Raw genomic sequence first — 23,840 nt, 5'->3', positions numbered from 1 at the left:
AGCCACGGCGCTGCTCACACTGCAGCACAATACACAGCCGGCGCCCGGTGGCCGCCCGGCTCAACAACCGGCAAAAGGCGGCGAGGGCTGACGTCAAAGGCAGTTTTGCGGCGACAAAACAAAGCTGATGCCAGCAGACATTTTGTCGCCGATTACACGGATTTCCCCAGCGGGCTGGCGGCGCCGGCTCGGAGTAACGGGATCGGCGCAATCAACACGGATGGCGGCGGGCCGATTCACCCATTCAAACGGCGCCAATTTTCTGGCTCACCGCACTGACGCAACCGTGGCGCGGCAATCGAGCCCTGATCTGGGGCACCCGGCCCGTGCCAGGGCAGACCCGCTCTGCTCCTGCCGCCGCCCAGGGAGCCGGCACGACCACTGCAGCTCCCACACAAAACCATACATTTCCGAAGACAACGCCCGGACACAGGGGCGTAAAAGCGTATCGCCGCCCAGAAGCGAATCGATTTGGGCCGGCCGCCCGGCCCCAGTGGCGCTCCCGTCTGTCTGCATTCTGCAACACCCTCCCACCAGCAGCCGTCTGCCTACCACCCTCCCATTGGCGACAAAGGGACGAAAAGTGTGCAGCACTGTCACGAAAACCTTTAAATTACATTAAAATCCCATGGAAAGTACTTCATGAAGGGGAATTTGCTCATTGACAGTTTCCAGGTATTGTGAGACGGCCAAAGGCTTAAAAAAAAATATTTGCTTTGATCATCTTCTGATATCGCAAGCGTCGCTTCCCCAGAAGAATAGTCATACAGCATTTTCCTTCATTATGTGAATGGGTCCCCATACCACAATTACAGAAACCTTCCGAGCGCAGTTCCATGCCAGTCCCGATTGGACAATGGTAGCGGTCAGTTGACCAGACAGTACAGCTCAACTCCAGTCCAGCAGCTCTGGACCGGGGCCGGGGGCCGGGAGCCGGAGCCGGGGGCCGCACCGGGTCGGTCTGCTGTCGTCTGGCCGTCTATCCCTCTGCCGGCTGACATCACCGCTATGCCGACGATGAAGCCGATGAGCTCACAATTGTTTATCCAGCCGGCAGCCGAGCGGCGGCCCCTGCCGTTTGCCGGGCAGGCTCCGGGCACAGCCCAGTAGGCCAGGTGCGACGTGGGGGCCATCCGCCGAGTCCAAACACTGAGCTGCACACAGCCGCTATCCTGGTTCAGAAGTGGCCAATACCCTAATTTTCGACAAATTTTAAAGCGTGATTTTCTTACATTTTCGGGTCGTAAATTGATCAGACTGTATAAAATATCATCCAGAAAAAAATATTGCTCATTCTGGCACAGATTGGTGGGCTCCCAAAGTACACCGTTTTGTTTTGCTCCGTGAGAACGAACTTGTGGTGCGATTTTCATGTAAATGTTGACGAGTCTCCTGTCATATTCTTTGCTTGAAAATGCGTAAGTAAGATATCAGCTGAAAGGGGAAAATGTGCGGAATCCATTGGTAACAATAGTGCATCTAAAAAACTTCCCACTCAGTTATTGTAAGCTAATTGTTGCACACTTGCACAAAGCAGATGGGCTTGAGGATTTCAATATTTACATAGGCCTACCAAAAAACGCACAGCGTGCTTCACATCGAGACAACGTCGATAACATATACCGTACAATTGTGATTCATTTGCTGAAAAAATTAGGTCGGCATCACACTGCCGGCAAAAGTTATTGCAGTTCTAGTGACGCTAGGTCGCCGCCCGGCCGACCCCGGTCAGGTCGGCCGGGCGGCGGCCGTGCAGCTGACGTCCGTGCGGTTCGGCAGCTGACCAATCAGCTGCGAGAGAGGAGCGCGGTCCGCGCGGTCCGTCTAATCGCTCCCGACAGTTGTTTGTGCTGAGGGGTGCTCGACGCTCGTGTCGATTGCATTTGTTGGTTGTCGATTGTCGATTGACTTGTGGGTATACTTTCTGGTGACCAATAAATGTACGTCGTATTAACTGAATGTAGTCTGATCAAATTAAATAAAGCAAAAAGACATCCAGCCAACAGAACATCGTAAGAATGTACGATATGATTGATAACATTCATAGTTTTGGGGAGCAGCCATCGACCAGAATGAACCTTACTGGCTTTTGTATGTAACATTCGCATTGCTTTTGGAAAGTTTCAGTCAGATATCTTCAGAAATGGCAATGTTATCGGCTTTTGCATTTTACCGTAGTCGGTTAATCACAATTTTCGATATTGTTTAGGCAATTTCAGTACGTTCTTGACATCGGAAACCAAAACGAATGGCATCATCGTGTTCCAGAGCTCAAATTGCATCCGATGCACATCTTTTTTGTTGAGAATGTTCAACTTCAAAATTTGACCTTTTTTGACCTCGCCGTGACCTGACCTTCATTTGTCGAATGGAAAAAAATTCGAATCGGACGACCCAGATGACATCATTTTTAGATGCTTTTGCCGAAATGGACCATTAAAGGTGTGTCGCATGACCTTAAAAATGTATACATTTCCTTCCATGACCTTTTCCATGACCTTTTGTGACCCATGACCTTTCCATGACCTTTTGTGACAAAGTTAGGTTTCGTTTGTCAGCTATTCCTATCAGAAGCCGTTTGAACTTTTAGTATTGAACGAGTAGTTTCGAAGACAGCAGGGAAGCTATGCAGAATCCCCTCCCGAGTCACCCACGTCATGGGATATACCCGTCATCCGCGGATTACAAGCAAAAATATTTTTACGGCAATGATGTATCAGCATGGATGCTCATACGTTCCCATATGTGACCTTACGGTTGACTTCACATACAATAAAAATTTCTTGGCAAAATGTCAACTGGTTAACGAGTTATCGCATTTTGGCCACTTCCGAACTCAAATAGCGGCTGTGTGAGCTGGTGTGATCCCCCGCCCCCGCCCCCTCAGCGCTGCGATGTCATGACGCCGCACTCGAGCCGGTCCGAGAACCTGTCACCTCCCCTCCCCTCCCCTCCCTCCCCATCCAGTGCCGCCGAGCGCGGCACTCGTCGCACATCTCAATGCGGCGGTGGCACGCGCGCCCTGTCCGAGAGCCGCTCCTCCACCGCACATGGTTCTCTGTCACGCCGGCATCCCATGCCGCCATCATAGTCACCGCCAGACGCGTCCAAAACGCGATACTACCGCGATGACGCCGTGACGTCTGCCGGCCGGCGGGGCGTCACGTGACGGTCGGTGACGGCCCGATGACGGCCCGATGACGGTCCGTAACGCGCCGCCGCCGTGGAGCGTGCAGAGGTGCCGACAGCGGACGCACATGTATACACAACACGGTCCAGCACAGCTGCACACACAGCCGACAGATGACGTCACCTACGGCGGCCGCCAATCGTTCCCGGAAGGCCGACCGAGCCGGAGGCGACGGAGACGGCGGGGGCGGCGCGGAGCTCTCCGGTCCCAATGGAAACAGACTTGGTTAGTCACTGCACGTCGTCGCCGGCGAGTCGTCAGAGACCCGCCATCGGCACACACTCGCAGCTAGCAGTTTTGCTCGTAGTGACCATTGGACTTGCTCGGGCCTCGGGATTTTCTCGGTCGGGCCCTCAGCGCCGGTTACTGAACTTGGAATCGGCTGGGTATTGCACACTGTGGCACTGCTGAGCCAGGCGGCTGGCCGTCAGTGACCAGTTCTGACGCCATACTTCAGTGACCTGCTGGGAGTCGTTAAATAAGACTTAACATCTACCTGCTCTGAATTTACGAACATCCGGAGAGCACAAACATACATAAGCTGGGTACAATCGGGTGCACGGATAATACTCGGCGTGAGGCAAAGCTCGTGACTCCCCGGTCACGAGGCAAGCCTCTGACCCGCCGTCCCCTCTCTCCTCTCTCCAACCCTCTCACTCCTAAATCACCATCAAGGTTCCCTCTGAACCACCCTCCCCACGACCGCCGCAGTCCCCAGAACTCCGTCATTTCCGGAGAGGCAGGGCACGACTGGGCAGCGCGCGTGCGGCCGGAGCGCTCCCAACTGCGGCCGCGGCAGGCTGAGGTTCGGTCCGCGAGCCGCACTGACCCCAGCACGCGACGCCAGCGGCTCACGAACATGACGTTACTGTAGCATACCTCACTAATGGTTCAGCCAGTTTCGAGGAAACCACCGAAAAAGAGCCCAAAGTAATTGTGCTGAGCTATAAGACAGGAACAAGTACTCGGGCCAGCCAGCACGCCCGCAGTTCTAGTCAGGACATGAATAACCAGATCCCGTTGCAGAGTTCACCGAACACGACGGGAAAAGGAGCGTTACTGCAAAGTGCAAGGGGCGCCGTCCCGAGTATCACGATCAGGAGGGCGGCAGCGGTACTCGTGACTGCCGGCGACGCGTTATCATCAAAGAAAGCTGACAGCAATCAGTCAAGTGATCGCAATCAGTTGCCGACGTGGTCCGCTGAGGAGGGCGGTGATGGATTAGCCAGTCACCACTTCATTAACAACACATCGACCAATCAACAGAAGGAACACACGCGCATCACAAAGAAATACACCCGCGTCTCATAGCTTCTTCTCAATTCGTCATCGTTATAACTGTCTAACTAACGTCCCCCTATCTGGTCACTGATATCTGTGAGTGGAAATACCATTGAGTTAGTGGCTAGTGTTGGCGAGTCCGTCGTCCGTGTCCGTGCCGGTGTAATAACCTATCGTCCCTGGGCAGGCACGTTACCTGGATCTGCGGACAGCTGACGCTGCTGTCTCAGTAGCTATTGGTATGGTGTTACATATGGGTTATGTAATAGTTGCAGAGTCCGTTATCCCTCGGCCGGCACGTTACCTGGATATGTGAGCAATTGGCGTTGCTGTCTCGGCAGGCCAGTTTGACCTCCTCCCATGCCTTCTTGCGGTGCTGGAGCCGCTCGTGCGACTGCAGGTCGATCACACACACCACCTGTGGACAGCGGCGAGTGAACACACGCGTCAGCAATGACGTCATCTCACACCTGGTCAGCGCTCACACCTGGGCGCGGCTTAACACGCCGCAGGTATGGCAGTCAGTGGCTTCCTCGGCTAAACCGTCAACACAAACACACTCATCACCGCAGTTCGTCCAGGCCGTTGATCCGTACAGAATCGGTTCACATTACACAGGTTGTCCAGGTATATGTACAGGATGGGCTCAGCACTGTGGCCTGCCAGTGTTGACAAACAGGTGGTGGATGGTGTCAGCGACATGGTATGACACCACGCCCGGACTGTGATATAACGGACACGGAATGTCACGGAATGGACACAGAATGTCACGGAACGGACAGGGGATGTCACGGCACGGACACGGAATGTTGCAGAGCGGACAGGGAATGCTACAAAGCGGACATGCGGTGTTACAGAACGAGCACGGAATATCAGCCTGGACAGTAGACACTAGACAAAGACATGGAATGTCACGGACCGAACGCAGGATACATATCACGGAGTGGAAAACTGATACAAAACATCACGGATCGGGAATGAAATGCCAAGTATCGGCGGCCCTGATAACAGTTAGCGGAAAGTGGTCCTATGCACCACTCCGCCGGCTTCGGCGAACCGCCGTGATGCAAAGGAAATACTCGGAACATCGGTTCCTAGACAACATCTGCCTGAAATAGCCTGGCCGCGGTCAAGAGCTCCCGCAAAAATGTAGCAGTATGTTTGGAATCATCGACAATCGAGCTCAGTTGAAGTGCTCCCCGCTCCTGTGCAAACCACAGCCACCATTTCCAAATCATGCAAAATTGGGACACGCTAACGGTATAGCGCTGATGTGTTCATGATGCACCAATGGCCGTCACATATTTCCCGTTGTCATTTTAACATGGAACGTCGCTCTGCAAAAACAGCCAAACCCGTTTCGTGATACGGTCTGTCCGAACTCTTAACACCCAGCATTGCGTAAGAGTCCGGGCTCATAGCGGACATAAAAGGGACGCCGGCCGGCAGTGGCATGTGGCGATCCTAAGCCCACTTATTATGCCGCCTTGGTAAAAGAGGCGAGCCTCAGTCCACAGGTGTGCCCACTGCGGACACGCGCACGGTCACAATGGCGCCAATCCAAGGAGCAACGGGCTGGCGTAAACCTGGACAGTTGCACGAGTTAGCAGAGTTCGTGCCTCAGACCGGTCTATGAAGAAGCAATTGTAAAGTGAAGATGTCCGACAATAGACGAATGCTAGAGAATAATAGGACAAAAACGACAGGCAGCAAGCAGAGTGTAGCCTATTAGTATCGAACCAGTCGGTTTGCTCCCTGGCCTGCAAGTCCCACCAAGCAGACTGGCACTTGAGCCAAACGCTTTCCGGCAGGTACAACACGAGGGAATCAGAAGCTGTTGTTGGATGTTGTTGAGCTGTTTCTGCAGGTAGCTGGACTTTGACCCATGACATCCGGCTGGGCCGGCACACGGCACAATCCGGCACGGCGGACACGGTCTACCGCTACTCAGAGTTCACGGCGAACCAACCCGCGGTCAACGTGACCAAACAGCTACCGTATCAGCACGGTGGCAATCCCCCTCCAGCGCGACCAGAACCCCAGACTAGTCCATCTGACCACAACCCTCCCACACCAGTCCACACTGGGCAGAGACCGGAGTGGGACATCCCAGCCAGCAGTCACCGCAGTGTCGTGCACGGCGGGCGGGGTGGGACGGCCGGCCTGCGCTCACCGCTGGGACAGTCCGGGCGGGGTGTCGGCCGTCCCGTTCGAGGTCAGGTGAGTCATAACTAAGGGTAGTCACGGAGAGTCGGCGGTGCGTGTCGCTTCGTGATCACACTCGACCGGCACGATAGCATGGGAGAGAGAAGCAGTCCGGCAGCGTGACTGGGGACGGTGTCGCTGAAACTGGCCGTGCGCACTGGCTACCGGTGCTACAGTTACTGCTCCTGTACGCACTGGCTACCGGTGCTGCAGTTACTGCTGCTGTGATAAGGGACTACACCGAGTGCATGTGTTAACGATGTGTCTGTCGCACTGTCACCGGGTGGAACTAGAGATCACGTAGGAAAGATGTCCGTTTTGGACGGTCAGTCACCCGACGGAACTAGTAACGAACGGGATATCCGTTGCCGCTTGCCAGTCACCTGACAGCTGGAACAGACTGGGATGTCTGTTGCCACTGTCACCAGACTAAACTAGAGTCGATAATTACAATGTTGCACTGCAGAGGCATAGCAGAGGATGAGCGACGACCCGTGCTCTCAGCAGCCACGGTCGGCGCAGCCCGTCACCTCGGTCACTGGTATCCCCCGGACTGCGCGGGTCATCGACGGCGTCCAGAGGTGTCTCTGGAGTCGTCCGACGTCAGAGATAGTTCAGAAGGCGCGAATGTTAACCGAGGAGCAGTCACGATAGTCATCCGTCCAGCTCCAATCCCGTCCACCGAAACATTGTCCTAGTCCAACAACACCCGTCACGAATCAGGCGGCCATTAGTTAGCAGACTGCTGCAGCATTTGGAACTAACGAGGCTCGCCTGAACTACGACTGCTAGGAGCTCCCTGGATTCCGGAGAATCCGGATCGTGATCAGCACGAGCTGTCTGCCCACATGTGTGCCCTGTCCGATGACTCAGGTCGGACTTGATTCACTCCAAGGCTGTCCCAGCGACTCAGTCTCCCCACTCAATCAGCCAAGGCGCCCGAAAAGGCAACAAATGCCTACGTAATCTTACAGAAACACCCAATCAATCGCCCTCTGGCAATCCAAATATACTCCTGATACACGAAACCTAGGATTGCGACATCTTCCATTCTGCCTCTCCCCTGTGTGTTTTCCCCTGCCCAGCCCCGGGGCGAGGCTGGCGGTCACCACCGCACACCTTCGGAGCCCCGTCCTGCGCAGCGAGCGCTCCGGGGCGCCTCTCAGCCACCGCTGACCGTCTGCTGACGGCCGAGCTGACGACGTCCCATGCTCCCGGCAGCCGGTGGTGACGTTATTTCCGTGGAACGGCCGCCGCCGCCGCAGCCCCGGGCCACGGCGCGGAGGAGGCGGCCGCTGCAACCGGTCCGAGCACGGTGCTGCTGACCCGAGATGACCCGGCCAGGCACCGCACGACATGGCATGGGGTAGTCAAACATGGCACGAGGTACGGTATAGCCTAGACCGGCCAAAGACGGCACGGCAAACGGAGAGAAACGGAGTCTTGCTGCAGCTCATTGAAGGATGGCGTTGTCGTTCCCTTTTCACCTGAGGACTAAACCACACACAACACAGCTGGTGGGAAGCCCCGTTCAGGGCGAAAAAGGAAAATGAGAGGAGTAGGTACTAAAGCAATTCATAAACATTCTTGCAGGCATCGACGAAACAATCACGAGGGTTACCGATGGGCGATGATGTCTGCATAAAACATCAAAGCATGACGCCATGACTTGCACAACGGTGGTCTATCTCTGATTTTTAGCAGCGTGCCAAGTAGTTGACCATTCGGTCGATCGTTGAGAGCACCGGAAAGTCCTGGTGCTTTACTATCGGAGCTGACGCGAGGGCGATCCCGATCGAACGATTCACGATAACAAAGCCAGACCAAGAGAGTTGGCGGTAGCTAACGGTCAACGCTCGCAGCGAGGAGATAGAACGGCTCCTTTCCTACTTTGGTCACCCCACCGGACCATCGGCAGTAACCGACCGCTCCCCAGTGGTGCCCCGCGGCTATTCGCTTCCACTGCCTACCTTGAGCGGAGCCTGTGACCGATCATCGGCACGATTCACTGTCGAGCCGCCCATCCCGCTGCCGGCGCGCACAGCCCGCGAGCCCGGTACGGGGCGGCACACCATCCACGGTGCGGGCAGGCCACCGGCGGCACGGACCGCTCACACTCGCACACAGACACTACACAGACACTACACGGTCCTGTCCGCACAGCCCGCTGGTCCGCTCCGCACTGCGGCGCCGCGCCGGACCGGACCACCTCGACCGCAGCGCTCGACCGGCCGGCCAGACCGCAGCGCCGCGCCGCCAGCGCCGCCACTGCCACCTCGCGGGAGACAGACAAACTGCTAGCCCACGTCTGCCCCGGGGGCGAGTTACCTAAGTGTGGAACTACCCAGCGCCGAGCCGGCCGGATGACGTCACACCACGGCCAGTGCCGGCGCGGCGGCAGACTGGCCGAGATTGGCATGGTCTTAACTTGGCGAAGAGGCATCGGACGCCAAACTTCTGCTGCAGCTATTAATCACATTTCATTCGTTTCTTCCATGTGTATGAGCTATCAAGTCCTTCGAATACCTAATGTGTAGGTGAGCGTACCTGCATTTAGCAGTGTGTGCTATGCTATGTGGATGGGCACATCCGACAGTCGACACACTGCGCAATGGATTCCGATATTGCTTGGCTGATTCTGGCTTTGTGTCTTTGAACGAACCATTGAAAGGGAGGACGTCATTTTTAAAGGTTGTTAGGTGCACTCAAACGTTTTTAGATAAGCAGCTGCTGATTGAATTTCTGGCGAGGGTTGGTGGAACGCTCTGTTTACAAATGATTATCTACCTACCTAGTACCTACCTGCAGTGGCAAATAACTGGGTCGCGGTCAGTTAGGCATGATTCACGAAGTCCCTTATCTTTTATTAGACTTATTAAGCCCAATGTGCAACATTTGCGTCTTTTCGCGTTGTATCGGGTAGCAAATGAGAAAATCTGCTTCTTCTCCACAGCCCTCAATTCCAGAAACCGTCCTTTTCCTTATCGCATCATTCCAGAACATAATTTTCAAACATGGGTATCTTCCCCACAAAAAAAAAACTGAAGCAGTTTCCTTCGGCTCCAATGCGCCGCTCGCCCAGGGAGACGGAAGTGTTATATTCTCGGCGGTCCAGTCTCCATTCTGCAGCACACTCAAACTTGGCGGACCCCCAGCGCACGACTGAACGATTCGTATTGTTGTGAGTGACTGTGACAATTCACTGGTGGTTTCGGAATAATTAACAGGCGGCGCAGCCCAGTGCCTCTTACAATGAATTACAGTGGCGAATGCACTATTGCAGAGAAGAAATGGATTGAGCAGATGCCCAGCCTCGCTGTATTATCAACTAAACATTAGGTACGCTTTACATTTTAATCAGGCAATCATGTAAACAAACGACTTGCGAGTTGCGACCCTTCCGTCTTACATAATTCGGCAGAATGCCCCTGAGTCGGCTAAACTACACTGCATCTCTTCAAACCTTAAGTATTTTACAATTTACCACTCAGCTATGCAACAGGCTTATAATTCACTGCTCAAGTCTCAACCCCTTTTTCCCTATCATCTTTTTGGCACAGTCAATCGCCATCTGCGCTGCCCACTGTCCAGCAAATAATCCGGCCGTCTCCAGTTCTCTGGCAGGGGCTTCCAAACTCAAGCGAACTCGCCGAAGTTTCGCCATTCAATGCGCAGGATCTGTACAATTGAGTTTGAGAGCCTCTGGGTTGGCTCGGCGCGCCTGCGCCGCGCCGTTGCACGGTCTTGCCGAATACCAGATTAGCGCGAATTTAATCAAAAACCCGACTTTCGATAAACTGTTATTTATACATATCAGTGGGTAGGAAATTGTCTGAAGTTATCTGATAGAACCTTATTTTTAAGCCACTTTACCATTTGAGGACTTATATCCCTGCCGAAAGTAGACCCACGCTCCGGTTCCTAAAATCGGGCTATGGTACTGATAAATATGTCCAGTTTTCAACGTAAATTTTACGGAAGTTTCGAGAAGATATATGAGAAAATAGCATATCACCGGATAGCACAATTCATGATGAAGCTGTTTCTGCTATCATGGTAGCTTTTCAATGAATGGTTTTTGAGTTTAATGAGTTAGAACAAGAGCCCTGCATGTGTATCGTTCTCACGATAGTATTTAATAAAGAAGTTGAAAAATGTCAAAATGGATAAAAATGGATATGACGAATAGGGCATGGCTGAACTCTCCGCACCTTTCTGAACATAAGCGAGCAAGTTTCAGATGCCAGTTTTTGCCTATTTGCCGTCAACTCAGCTTTGAACATGTCTAGTCGGCCGCCCTATGTGACCTGACCAAGGTCGGGGGCGGCGCGGCCGGACAGGCTCCAGCCTAATAAACTATCTCAAGCACACGAAATCGTGATTTCATGCACTCCTTGCAAGGTCCGATGCTTCACCTATGCATTGTTGGTCTTACGTGACGTCATTTATGACGTCACTAGGGTAATAAGAGTTTTTCGTCAATAACTCCCGATTAAATTGAGCTAGCGAGTCGAGAAAGCCACCAATGGACTCAGGAAGACTTGCTGAATCGAATGATATGCAACATGACCTCCTTCAACCAACTTCGTGATCTGGAGGACTCTGACCTGACCTTGACCCACGGTCAACACCTTAACCCTCGCATGTGTAGGGGGGGGGGTCGGATGGACCCCCCCCATGGTTTTTCGCGAATAACTCGCGTAAAAAGCGGCCGATCGCGACGAAACTTTCAGTACCCTCTCATTGATCAATTTTACACCTACCCTGAAAATTTCATGACCCTGACCCAAATGACCTTTGACCTGTGACCTCTTTTCCGAGACCATGTTTGGCCGGAATCGCGATTTCGCGTATGTCGGCTCGCACTAGCCGCGTGTTTGCAAGCTTTTCGTGGTTTCAAACGTTCAAACATGTGATTTGATGTTACTCCCGCGTGTGTCAAGGTCACCTGAAGGTCAGGTCAGGTCATTGACCTTTGGTGACCTCGGGTGACCTCGGGTCACTTTTTCGAGTTTTACATGTTTCTAGGCTAGTTTTTGGAGCTGAATTCGAATTTAGCAACCATTTGAACATTTACGAAGTAGTTTTGGTGACTTCGTAACATGTTACAAAGCTGTCAGAGGCGGTTGACACGTACTACGAATACCCGTCACGACGCCTTCTGGTTGACCTGACCTGACCTGACCCGACCCGGTCTAAATGCTTCAAGACATCATCTGTAATCAAAACTAACACGATATTCGTGATCAGCACCCCGAAAAACCCCTTAGCGGCCACACTTTACGACTTTCTAACAGGTCCCGATTTTCCCGACTTTGGGTCATTGACCTGACCTGGAAGGTCAACCAATGACCTAGGACCTTAAAATTGGGTATCATCGGCTTCCTCTCGTCACGGGCAACACGCTCGTTTTTTCCGCGAAGCTCTAGCTCGATCAGGGGCCAAACGGCAAGGGGGGGGGGTCCAACCGACCCCCCCCCTACACATTAGAAGCTGGCAAACGCCGCACACATGCGAGGGTTAAGTTAACTTCAGCCGAACAAAAAGTATACCATTCGACGCGCCTGAGTGAGGCGAACATGATGATACCAAAATTGCGGCTCTGCGGCATTTTTTCGCGAAGTTACTAATAAAAAATGAATCCGCGCCTGGGTCACTTGACCTGACCTCAGAGGTCACAGGTTGGCCTAAGACCTTAAAATCGGATACCAGTCGCTGCGTCTCGTAACGGCGCACACGCTCGTTTTTTTCCGCGGGGCTCTAGCTCCATCAGGGGCGAAACAGCGACGGGGGTCGTACCAACCCCCCCCCCCCCCCTTCGGCCGGCGCGTATTTTGAAAACCAATAAGTCCGGCGAGGGGTAAGTGTCAGTTTTGGAACCAGAGAACCATTTTCAGTGGATCCGAGCAGCGCTGGGATTAAATTCGCGCTAAACTGGTGTTCGGCCACACTGTGCGTTGGTCCGGCCAAGTACGCGAGTGACGTCATGTTATAAGCGTCATCCCCCGACCAAAGTCACCAATCAGAGCCCTAGAATCGACTTGTAGTTCCACACTTAGGTAACTCGCGCCCCGGGGCGATAGTGGCGCCAACAAGGGCATTGAGGTTTCGTCTGTCTTTACAAAGGAAGCTGACACCGGGTCTGATCTGAGGTGAATCAGAAGCTGGTCTGCCTCTGGCAGGAAGAACAAATGCACTGAAACAACCTATTACGACTTCGCCGCAATCTGAGCCTAACTGAGCAGCTAAGCAAGCTAAGCCTAAACAGACGAGTGAGTTCAACTGAGCGAGACGAAAGACCGAACAAGCGAGGGACACAAGCGAGCTAAACTTAGCAAGACGATTGAACTAAACTGAAAGCAATGAGCGAGTTTAATTAAGCGAGTCAAACGAGCTAAACTGAATCAGACACACGAGCTCAAAATCGTGGGATAAGCAAACTACACTGAATGAGTCCAACGAGCCAACGAGTGTGAGCAAGCTAAATCGAACGAGTCAAGCGAGCCAAACTCAGTAAACTGGGTGAATTGAGCTGGTCTATGCGTAAGAGAAAGGTGAACTGATGAGTAGAGGGTGTATCTGCAGCACAAATGAGCAGAATTGAGCGTAACACATCTAGTCAACTGACATAAATCAGTTCACACTTGTCATGGATGGATAAGAGATGGCCAAATGGGGATATCAAAATAATCAGGCGTTTACTTTCCTTACGATATAGATCTGTAGGGTTGAGATTGTTTCATCCAGCTTAGTTGGCTGAAATAAATTAATAACTGCTTTCTTTAAGTACTGCCTTCTGCTAACAGACGCCCGCTACTGAACATATGAGATTCTCTCATTCTTCTTAGAGATTCTTAGATAAATATTCTTAGAGACCACAACAGATAATAAACTTACAGCACCGATCCCTTTTTGATAAACAATTAATTCGGCTTTATCATGGAAAACACTGTCATATCTGCAGAGGCGTCAAGGCATCTATGGGGCAAATCGATGGTTGCTTAGGAGGGATACCATTACCGACTAAATACTCTGCCAGAAAACAGTGAAAATAAAGGCCAGGCAGTACAATATTCTTCACATTCCGAGGAATCGCCTTTAGTTCACCTTGATAGGTCAGCGGAATAGATGCCTTGCCCTTGGCATGCCATATTGTTATTGACAGTTGGTTAATTTTGGAACAATAAATCACAGGGCAAATGTGAACCACAAAATCAAACACAAACATCATAGATTGACATCAGAGTTCACTCTAAAAATAAAGCTGAAAACTATACCAAGCACGGGGGCTCATCATCAATCTTCGAGTTGGGAATTCGGGAAATCTGCATTGTGGTTTCAATTTGACCGTCACATACCTAATGCTAGAGCAAAACTCACATGGTCCTCGTTGCAAGTGCATTATGTAACCGAATAATTGATTCCCAGTTCACAATGGAAATACCTACTATCGTTTCCAAAAACATATTACAGTACAGGGTGGGGCAGCATAATCGGGAATGCTTTTTGGGCTCTGGTCATGAGTAGGCATGGCATTATTTTGATAAATTATATCATGGCAATGAAACGCCCAAAAGTTGTGCATCATCTGACAGGACTACATCCATGAGCATGCAACTTCCTGGAAAAGAGCAGCAAAATAGTTCGACGGTGCTCCAAGTGCTTTGCGCGCGCCCATAGACACTAATGTTAAACGAGTAAAACAAGAACATTTTGTTTAAAACAATGCCATTCCACGTAAAGGTTGCTGGACAGGTCAACGTGTTATCACGGACGATAAGGATTGTGTGGGGATACTTAGGACAAAAAGTTAACGTAATCGTCGTAAAATAACTCTTAGCAGAGGACATACAAGATGACTCACTTGAATATAAGGAAGAAGCTCTTGAGCATATTAAAAAGAAACAATGTTCAAAACTTCAGCGACCAAAAATCTTATCACCGACTGGAATACGATAAAAAAGAATGGCATGCCATATGGGGGATTGTATCGAGAATATTGCAGCGGTCATGCAAAGTAAACATCCTGTTGAGGTGATGGACCTATGGGTGGTCTTCAAGGGAGGTGCACGTGGTGCACCCTACTTCATCGAGCCCGGATAAAACGAGCACCTCTGGTAAATACATCCACACTCTGGCAGACACACGTGGAGTCGTCGGAAGAGAGGATCACTGACGGTCCAGATCACGTCTTACGAGGACTCTGTCCGTGCTGGTACTGCAGTGAGGACGACATGTTATTGTGTAGGGCACCTCCACCTGAGATGAACCAAAAACTTCTGGTCCTTCAACTCCGCCGATTTAAATCCGACCAAATTCTTTATATGGAGCGTTTTTTGGTAGAAGTTTAATGAACAACTTATCATCAGTAAAAACGGTCTTCAGTGCAAGGTACGAAGCTGATGGGCGATCATGGACAAGCAGGAGGTTGCACGTGCATGCGCGTGCTTTTGGACCCGCCTTGAGAAGGTCATCGACGCGAAGGGCGGTCAAATAGGATGAGGGATAGGTAAAAGGTGACCGATTGATGGGATGTTGTTAAAATAGTGCTTGGAGCTATATTTTTAAATTAATGACCAAATAATCCCGTTTGATATTTATTCCCGATTATGCTGCCCCACCCTGTAAAGCTGGGGCGCCCAAAGGTCAATGCAAAAGAAACACAAAATGGAAATATAATGACCAATAATGACATCAGAACATATCACACACAACACTGTAAATGCTCCACGACTCAAAAGATGGCCTAAAATTTCATGAGGTTCAACACCCACTATCAGCTGCTTCGGCAGTAACTGCCTTCAACAGCTGAGCTACTACAGTTGAGTGCAGGCAATGACAATAACAACACGAAAACCCAGTAAAACCACAGCATAATAGGAAACCAGTATAACGCCTTTTGGGGCGACTAACGGAGCGAGCGAGAGGGTGGGCCTTGCACGTGCGAAATTTCGAGGGGGTACCTCCAACTGAATTGTGCACGGCACCTTACTAACCGGTCTCTAGCGATGTGCCAAATTTGAACACAATCGGCCCAGCCGTTCTCGAGATCTGGAAGCGGCACCCTGCACGTGCGCACGTGCAAAATGGGTCCCAACTGACTTGTGCACGGCACCCTACTAACTGGCCCCTAACCGTGTACCAAATTTGAGCGCCATCGGTCCAGCCGTTCTCGAGATCTGGAAACGACCCCTGCACGTGCGCACGTGCAGTAGCACCCCAACTCTGGCACATGGATATGCAGTGCCTAGTGGGTGCCTACCTACATGCCAACTTTCAGCGCAATCGGCCAAGTAGTTACCGAAATATTGCAACAATTACATAACTGACACCTCTTCGTTTTGCACGTGGCACGTGCATAAGGGGTCACCCACGTGCATCGGGAATAGTCCAATACTTGGTAGAAGGAATGAAGCTACCCTACAAAAATTACCGCGTGTAAATCGGTCAAGTGGTTGCTGAGATATAAGCCTCGCAAAAGCGTCCGCACGGCAGGCCGGCCGGCCGGCCGGCCGGCCGCTCATACTCAGAAATTTCTGTTAATCTAAGGAAAGACTACGCTCGCTTCGCTCGCTCCGTAACAAACTGAAGTTGCAGCCTACTCTCGTCCTGTTTAAAAGTCCGTGCCATCTAACGTTTCCCTCAGTCAAATATCAGACACACAGTATTTCTTTTCGACACGAGCGGCCCACCATGAAACAGTTACTTGATAGCCCTGGGCTAGGGCTTGAGCAATGAGCATAGCATTCGCACTCGTCTAGCTGACAGAATGACCCTCAAAACATGCTACGCATTGTAATCCACTTCTGCGCACTGTAACAGTAATTATTTGGTAGATCAACGAGTAGCTTATCTGTCATACCAGTAGCCTAGACATTGCACACTACACAACCTTAATGCAGTCATCAGAGAGGGAAAGTTTGACTATTTTTTGTAGGGGAGACCCAATTCGTCGGTAGTAGCGTCTTAAAACACTCAATACCTCAATAACAACAACCTCAATATTGGAACAGCCTCATCTGGTCGGATAAGACTGAGAGTGGGAGCAATATGTTCATGACGTAGAGGTTGTTGTTTTTGTTGTCGTTCCGGCCGTCGGGCCCGGTAGGGCCCACATGGGGGGGTCCGGAAGGGCCCCAGCCCCCCTCGGGGGCGACACTTGCGGCGTCCGCGCAGGGAGGGCAGTAGGCCCCCAGACGGGTTCCGACGGGCGTAGACGATGAGTGGGGCTGGGAAACCAGCACCCCGCCAGAGTGTCTAGCGCCGCGGGCGCTCTGCAGTCGGCCCAGGCGCCGCAGGAACTCGATGACCCGGCACGGGTCAGAGAAGCCCTCCCGCAGCGTCGGGTCCTCTCTCCCAAAAACGTCGTGCCGGACGCGGGCCGTAGCGGGGCACGACGTCAGGAAATGTGACGTAGAGGTCGGAGGGGCCAAAGACCTGCCCAATACTCCACAGATCTTGGTGTCGTCTCGGTTCGAAGGAGCCACCTACTACCGAAAAGCGGAGTCTGTCGCGTGCTCAGGTAGCTAAGTCTCCATCTCTCACGGGGCCACCGACTTTGAGCTCTCTAGAGCAAAGCATCACCACTGGGGGCTGGAACCCGGGTATCATAGGCGTTGTATTCGGGCATTCGCACTCTCATACCACGCTTATATCCAAACTTGTCTCATTAACTTAGAAAGCCAGGAAGCCAGTTTCGCGATCTTCAAGCGGAGGCCCTCTGCGTGCCAGACCACAAGAGTGAGGAGACATCTCCAGGTGAGTGAGGCTGGAAGCAGCATCGTCAGTGACGGACACTCCGGCAATGCCGCTCACCCGACCGCCCACCAGAATCCACCCCTCCACCGTCGGTCACGACAGGGGGCGCCGCCCGCGCCCGTAGAAATTGTCCCTTTGGTGTGGCGCTACCCTTCTGAATGAGAGGAGGTCGAACAGCAACGCGGCGGCCGCCGAGTGGCCGCCGCCAGGGCACTGACTGAAGAGGACAGTTCGAGTCCGTTTAGCCTCCTCTGAAACCGCCTCAGCCGAGGCAGCCCTGGTGGTTCTACATGGTTCTACCTCAACCACCATATGAAGGTGAAGCTGGCTCAGGCCCTGCTGTGAGCCTGCGGAGCCAGCCTACCCGCAGTACCAGCTACCAGCCGCCCAGCCATGGATGGCGCTGGTCTCACACCACACCGTGTATAGGTGGCGCGCGTGTACCGAACCCAACCCGTCACGGCCGCCGTCTGGCATCGCCACGCCACGCCAAGGTAAAGCCGCCTCACATTTTCCTGTCCGCTAAATGCGCCCGCGTTTTTACGGCGCCGATTTACCATGCAGGAAAGCGAGAGTCGACCGTGAGGAGCTCGTCGTCGGCTCATCTGCTAGGCGCGGGGTCCCGGTGGGGACCACTGGGAACGGCTCCGATCCGACCGATCCCGACCGGTGAGCTCTGTCGGGACGGCTTTGAAACACGAGTCGATCAATTCAACAGGTGGATATGATCACATGTGAAGCCCAGCGAATGGCTTATCGTGACCTTGAGCGGCGCACGTGAACGTAGCCGGGCCGAGCACGTGATCGAGCTGGCACGGCAGGGTACCAATAAACAAACGAAAAGCAGCGTCCCCTTGTCGACCGCCGGGCCTGTCAGTCGCCAACAAAACCGCCGACTTTGCTGTTTGTTTACCTTCCTTCTCTCATTTGCATCCAAGCTATTTCCTGTAGCTCAGTCAAGGTCAGATAGCAAGGAAAGTAGACATCCATAAATAGCCGCGTGGAAAAGAGTCCGTAGGGCCGGTGCTGGTCACACAATCGAACACCAACCGCAAACAAGCCCGCGTCTTTATCGCCTGATCCCCATCCGGCCCGCCATAAACTTCATACGACGCGTCGCCCGACCGCCGCGGCAGCAACAGACTGCCCGGACATCGGCCGGGCCGATAGGGGATCACTCCGATCTGTCAGGGATATCTCGGAAGACAGGTTAGTCATTGAGAATCAGGGTTAGTCAGGGTCAAGGTCAAGGGTTGAATAGTGGTCAAGCAGTGTCAGTCACAGATGGGTAAGGGTTCCTCAAAAGTCGGATTAACACCTTTAGACATCCCTGAGGATCTGTTAGGATTCAGAGTCACGCTCGGTCAGTCGTCGGTGTGGAGTTCGCCGGGATTTGCTCAGGAGTAGATTAGGGGCCGGTCAAGGGTCCTCGACTCCTCAGTGTCGGTCAGGATCACAGTCGGTCAGTGGTTGGGTTGATCCACAACTTCTAGTGGTCCACGGAGCCCAGTCAGGAATGTTTCAGGGTCCTCAGGGGTTAGTTAGGGTTCAGAAGCACCCAGGACTCACCTCCATCCTCGGCCGAGCGATTGCCGTGCAGGCCGAGTGGACAGAACCCTCACTGAGCCGGCTGTACAGTCCGTATGTCCGGGTCATCAGGGGTCAGTAAGGAGTAGATCAGGGTCCACAGGGGTTAGTTAGGGTTCAGAAGCACCCAGGACTCACCTCCATCCTCGGCCGAGCGATCGCCGTGCAGGCCGAGTGGACAGAACCCTCACTGAGCCGGCTGTACAGTCAGTATGTCAGGGTCATCAGGGGTCAGTCAGGAATGTATCGGGGTCCACAGGGGTCAGTTAGGGTTCAGAAGCACCCAGGACTCACCTCCATCCTCGGCCGAGCGATTGCCGTGCAGGCCGAGTGGACAGAACCCTCACTGAGCCGGCTGCACACACTGTCGGTCATTACCGCTGAAACGCAGACGGAGAACCAGGTCAGTCGGAGGCAAACTGGGCGGAGGAGGCTAGACAGAGACGGAGACAGTGGGCAGTCGGGGGTAGCCAGAGACGGAGACTGGGCAGTCGGGGGTAGAAGGGGCGGAGGCTAGACAGAGACAGGGACTGAGCAGTCGGGGGTAGACGGGGGGAGGTTAGACACAGACGGAGACTGGGCAGTCGGGGGTAGACGGGGGGAGGTTAGACAGAGACTGGGCAGTCGGGGGTAGACGGGCGGAGGAGGCTAGACAGAGACGGGGGCAGTGGGCAGTCGGGGGTAGAAGGGGCGGAGGCTAGCCAGAGACGGAGACTGAGCAGTCGGGGGTAGGCGGGGGAAGACTAGCCAGAGACGGGGCAGTCGGGGGTGGACGGGGCGGAGGAGGCTAACCAGAGACGGAGACTGGGCAGTCGTGGGTAGACGGGGGGAGGCTAGCCAGAGACGGAGACTGAGCAGTCGGGGGTAGGCGGGGGAAGACTAGCCAGAGACGGGGCAGTCGGGGGTGGACGGGGCGGAGGAGGCTAGCCAGAGACGGAGACTGGGCAGTCGGGGGTAGGCGGGGGAGACTAGCCAGAGACGGAGACAGTGGTCAGTCGGGGTAGGCGGGGGGAGACTAGCCAGAGACAGAGACTGAGCAGTCGGGGGTAGACGGGGCAGAGGAGACTAGACAGAGACGGGGACAGTGGGCAGTCGGGGGTAGGCGGGGGAAGACTAGCCAGAGACGGGGCAGTCGGGGGTGGACGGGGCGGAGGAGACTAGGCAGAGACGGAGACAGTGGGCAGTCGGGGGTAGGCGGGGGGAGGCTAGCCAGAGCCGGAGACTGGGCAGTCGGGGGTAGACGGGGGAGGCTAGCCAGAGACGGAGACTGGGCAGTCGGGGGTAGACGGGGGGAGGCTAGCCAGAGCCGGAGACTGGGCAGTCGGGGGTAGACGGGGGAGGCTAGCCAGAGACGGAGACTGGGCAGTCGGGGGTAGACGGGGGCGAGGTTAGACGAGACTGGGCAGTCGGGGATATACGGGCGGGGGCGGGGTCAGACGCAGACAGGGAAGCGGGTTAGTCGTGGGCAGACGAGGGCGGTGTTACACGGGGACGGCGGGCCACTGATAACTGATGGGGGACGGGACGGGAACACGCGGGTACTGACAGCAGAGTCCCAGAGGCTGGTAAATCGAGGCATCACCAGCCGTAGCGGGCGGTACGGAGCTGCCGGATCCGCGGGATCCGGGCCGTCCCGTGGGACACCCCCAGCTCCTACCGACACCTAATTTCAGCTATAAAACGACACACAATACCCGGTTATTCAATGCAAACAACAGACAACATCGCCGATCGACTTGTCATGACTCAGCACCGAGTGAAAACACGTTCACATCGACACTGAAACTAAAATAATCCAGTCACTGCCGAAACAACAGGCACCACACAACCACAGCCAGTGCGATTCGGCCTAATCCGATCAGGCGCCGGAGCGTCAGCAACACCGAGCTATCACGGCCGAAAAAGGTTCCGTTCCGAGCCCAGTGCGGTTACCGAACACTGCCCGCTCTGATCCCGCTCGGTACGACATACCAGAGACTGATAGCCGCGCACGGCACACAACTACTGCTCTGTTCTGCGGCCGACACTCGCTCAGCCGGTGAAAGGCCACCGATTCACACCCGTCCGTCAGTCACCGAGAGCTCGAGTGCGCAGATGAGCGCGTCCCACGCCGAGCTCGTGGTCCCAGCCCCGTCTGTCTGTGCCCGAGGTAGACCAAACAGGGTCCGCTCCCAGGGTCTCTGTGGGACGCGACTGCTGGTATGTACCGGCCCGGAGACAGTCGCCAGACGGTGGCACGGCGGTATACAGCTCACATATCGGCCTGATACGGCCGGCCCGGCCGCCCGCGGCCACCGCCGCCCGACCCAGGAGACCTTGTGCACCGGCGGCGGCCGCGGCGGGGGCGACGGCGGCGGCCGGCACAGGGGCCCGCCGGCCGGCCGATGTCGGGCCATGGCGTGACGGCCGGTGCAGGACAGCAACACCTGACAACAGGCAGCCCGCGTCCAACACATCCGGGACTGTTGGGCGACGTAAACACACACCGCAGTCTGTCGGCAGCACGACAAGACCCACCGCCCACCCTGGAGCAATGGAGGGCGGCTGCTACAGCTCACACTCATTACAGATTCGGCCGCTCATCGGACACGCTTCACCGGCACGAGCTCGCCGCGACCGGAGGGCGGCGGTGCACGGCTGCGGCCGGAGCCCGGTGGCGCCGGGCCACGGCCGCCAACCCATAGCGCACCCAGCCATTGATGGAAACCTGACACGCCATTAACACGACATAAACACGGCTGGTCAGACCGTCACGTGCATCACGCCCTGGTGGCACCGGTGGTCAGCAGGGCCACCAGCGCGGCGGCAGCGGTCGGGGCCGCCGCCGCCACCTTACACCCGGTAGTATGGACACGGCGGTCGCGTCATACACTGTCAATCACCGGGCAGATTAGCGACGCGCCGCAGCCACAACACAGCGCTGCACCAGCCGCGGCGCTCACCAATGCGACTGTACGCCGCGACTTAGTTCTGTCCGGCGACCACTTTACAGCCATCCTGTTTGGGAGGGCGGCACCGGCAGGGTCGAATGAAAAACTGGCCGCATGTCGCCACATCCGACCGACCTGATGAAACACATTAACAAATTGAGCGGCTGCCAGCGGCCGGCCGGCGATGACTCACCGCGACCGTCCGGCAGCGGCGCGACATGGCCGGCCGGCCGGCGGGCCATGGCAGGGCGCGCGCCCCGGGCCCGCCGGCGGCCGCATCCACCCACCGCCAGGACCCGGCTAACGGTCCTCGGCGAGATGCCGGCCCGCCGCCAGCCGCCCCAACTGCTGCAGCGCGCGCAGCTGATACACCGCCGACCGTGTAATGCTAAGCATTATGCAAAGCAGGCCACCGTGGCAACTGGCAGAGTAGTGTTCAGAGCTCGTCAGTGTCCGCCCGCCAGTCAGTCAGTCTCAGGAGAACACATTCAACGACGGCCAGATTTGTATGGATGGCATTCAAAACTGAAAGTATTTCTGGAATGAACACCGCATAAACACTTCACCCTAGCCGATAAGAATTCTCTCCTTTTGACAGAATATTAAGCATGTTGTCTCTTCCAGTACCTACAAAGATAAGCAAAACCATCATCTCTCATTTTCTTCAAAAATGAAAAGAATCACCACTGAAAAAGGCAAATTATCCTATATCCATGGTCCGCAACCCCTAGGACTCCAAAAACCTTCCGTCGCCATTGAACCCAAACCACTCACGCAACACCTCAAACATTTTACACCCCCCCCCCCCCCCTCCCATCGCTGCCTGTCCAGTTTTCGGCTGAACTGACAACCACGTACCCGGCGACCCCGACCTCTGGCCGCCCCCACTTCAGGCCGCCTACCGTGCACTGGCCGCTCACCTCTGGACGCCCACGCGGCGACAGAGCGCTCCAATAGATCGGTATCCATCCTATGTTCAACACCGGGCGCCCGGCGCGTCGCGCGCGGGGGACGGCCGCTCGCGTGTCCAGTCCACAGCGCGGCACCCACACTGCCACGGACGCCGTGAGCGCCGGCACGGTAGCACGAGGGGCGCGCGCGCCGGTCGGGCTGGCCCAGCGGCGGGCGAGCGCTGGTGGACCACACTGACCGCCGGCGGGCACTGGCGTATAAACAGGCCGCACACGGCCGAGTGTTCCTCGACTGCAGGCACGCGCCCACACCGCCGCGCCGGTGCACCCCGCGGCGCTCCGCCCCCAGGACCGGGGATGGGGAAGCATTCTTCCAACGCCGGTGGCCGTCCGCCACGACAGCACGGTGCAGTCGCGGGCCGAGGCTGCCCGACTGCACCGGTGGGCATAAATCAGAGCGAGAGCAGCCGCGGCCGGCCGGCCGGTGTCCGAGGACTGGAAACAGCACCCCGCGGCCGGCTAATGAAGCCCAGAGTAAACAGACGAGTGTCGGCACCGGCGGCGGCAAAGACGCGCCCCGCGCCCCGCCCGGCGGACAGTTCCGGCGAACTGTGCTCTGTCCGACCAGACGGGCGTGATTAGCGCCCAGAGTCCTTCTGGAGGAACGTGATCTAGCCACAGTATGAGGAGCACATACGAGTAAATGAGTTAAGCATAAGAAGTTTGAAGGTTATGAGCGAGCATGAAAAAACACAAATAAAACCCAATACCTACATAAAACACAATACATAAAACCGAGCGTGCGGAGTGCAGAGCCAGAGTAGAAAGCGGAGCCTGTCGGAGATGACAGTTTTGACCAGAGGAGTCATAGTAAAAAAGTTGTTCTCGGAGTCGCTGGAATCTAGCCGACAGACTCAAGGAATCTGAGTCGATATTAATTCGTTAGGCATGCTCTAAGCTTGTTTTGTCGGGGAAAAA

The 23,840-nt window shown here is 54.7% G+C and overlaps 1 protein-coding gene across 5 annotated transcripts in view; it reads right to left on the bottom strand.

The window, feature by feature from the left end:
• Positions 1 to 23,840, bottom strand: part of LOC122377626 (mitogen-activated protein kinase kinase kinase 15-like) — a 68,864-nt gene that overhangs the window by 37,136 nt on the left and 7,888 nt on the right. The window contains exons 1-3 of one of the 5 annotated variants that reach the window (XM_043357886.1): positions 22,872 to 23,109; positions 19,316 to 19,401; positions 4,776 to 4,889 (exon numbers count right to left, since the gene is read on the bottom strand). In XM_043357886.1, the coding sequence (XP_043213821.1) occupies positions 4,776 to 4,889; positions 19,316 to 19,401; positions 22,872 to 22,920 (249 nt within the window). In that variant the 5' untranslated portion in view covers positions 22,921 to 23,109. Of the gene's footprint in view, positions 1 to 4,775; positions 4,890 to 8,646; positions 8,886 to 19,003; positions 19,066 to 19,159; positions 19,222 to 19,315; positions 19,402 to 22,871; positions 23,110 to 23,840 lie in introns of those variants that run through there. The other 4 variants (XM_043357888.1, XM_043357890.1, XM_043357889.1 and 1 more) reach the window with 4 other exon arrangements.

Source organism: Amphibalanus amphitrite, unplaced genomic scaffold (genome assembly GCF_019059575.1).
Source record: "Amphibalanus amphitrite isolate SeventyFive unplaced genomic scaffold, NRLGWU_Aamphi_draft 000048F_arrow, whole genome shotgun sequence".
In the NCBI taxonomy this organism is placed as follows: Eukaryota; Metazoa; Arthropoda; class Thecostraca; order Balanomorpha; family Balanidae; genus Amphibalanus; species Amphibalanus amphitrite.
The sequence above is the reverse complement of the archived record's forward strand: the minus strand, read 5'-3'. Positions and strand labels throughout refer to the sequence as shown.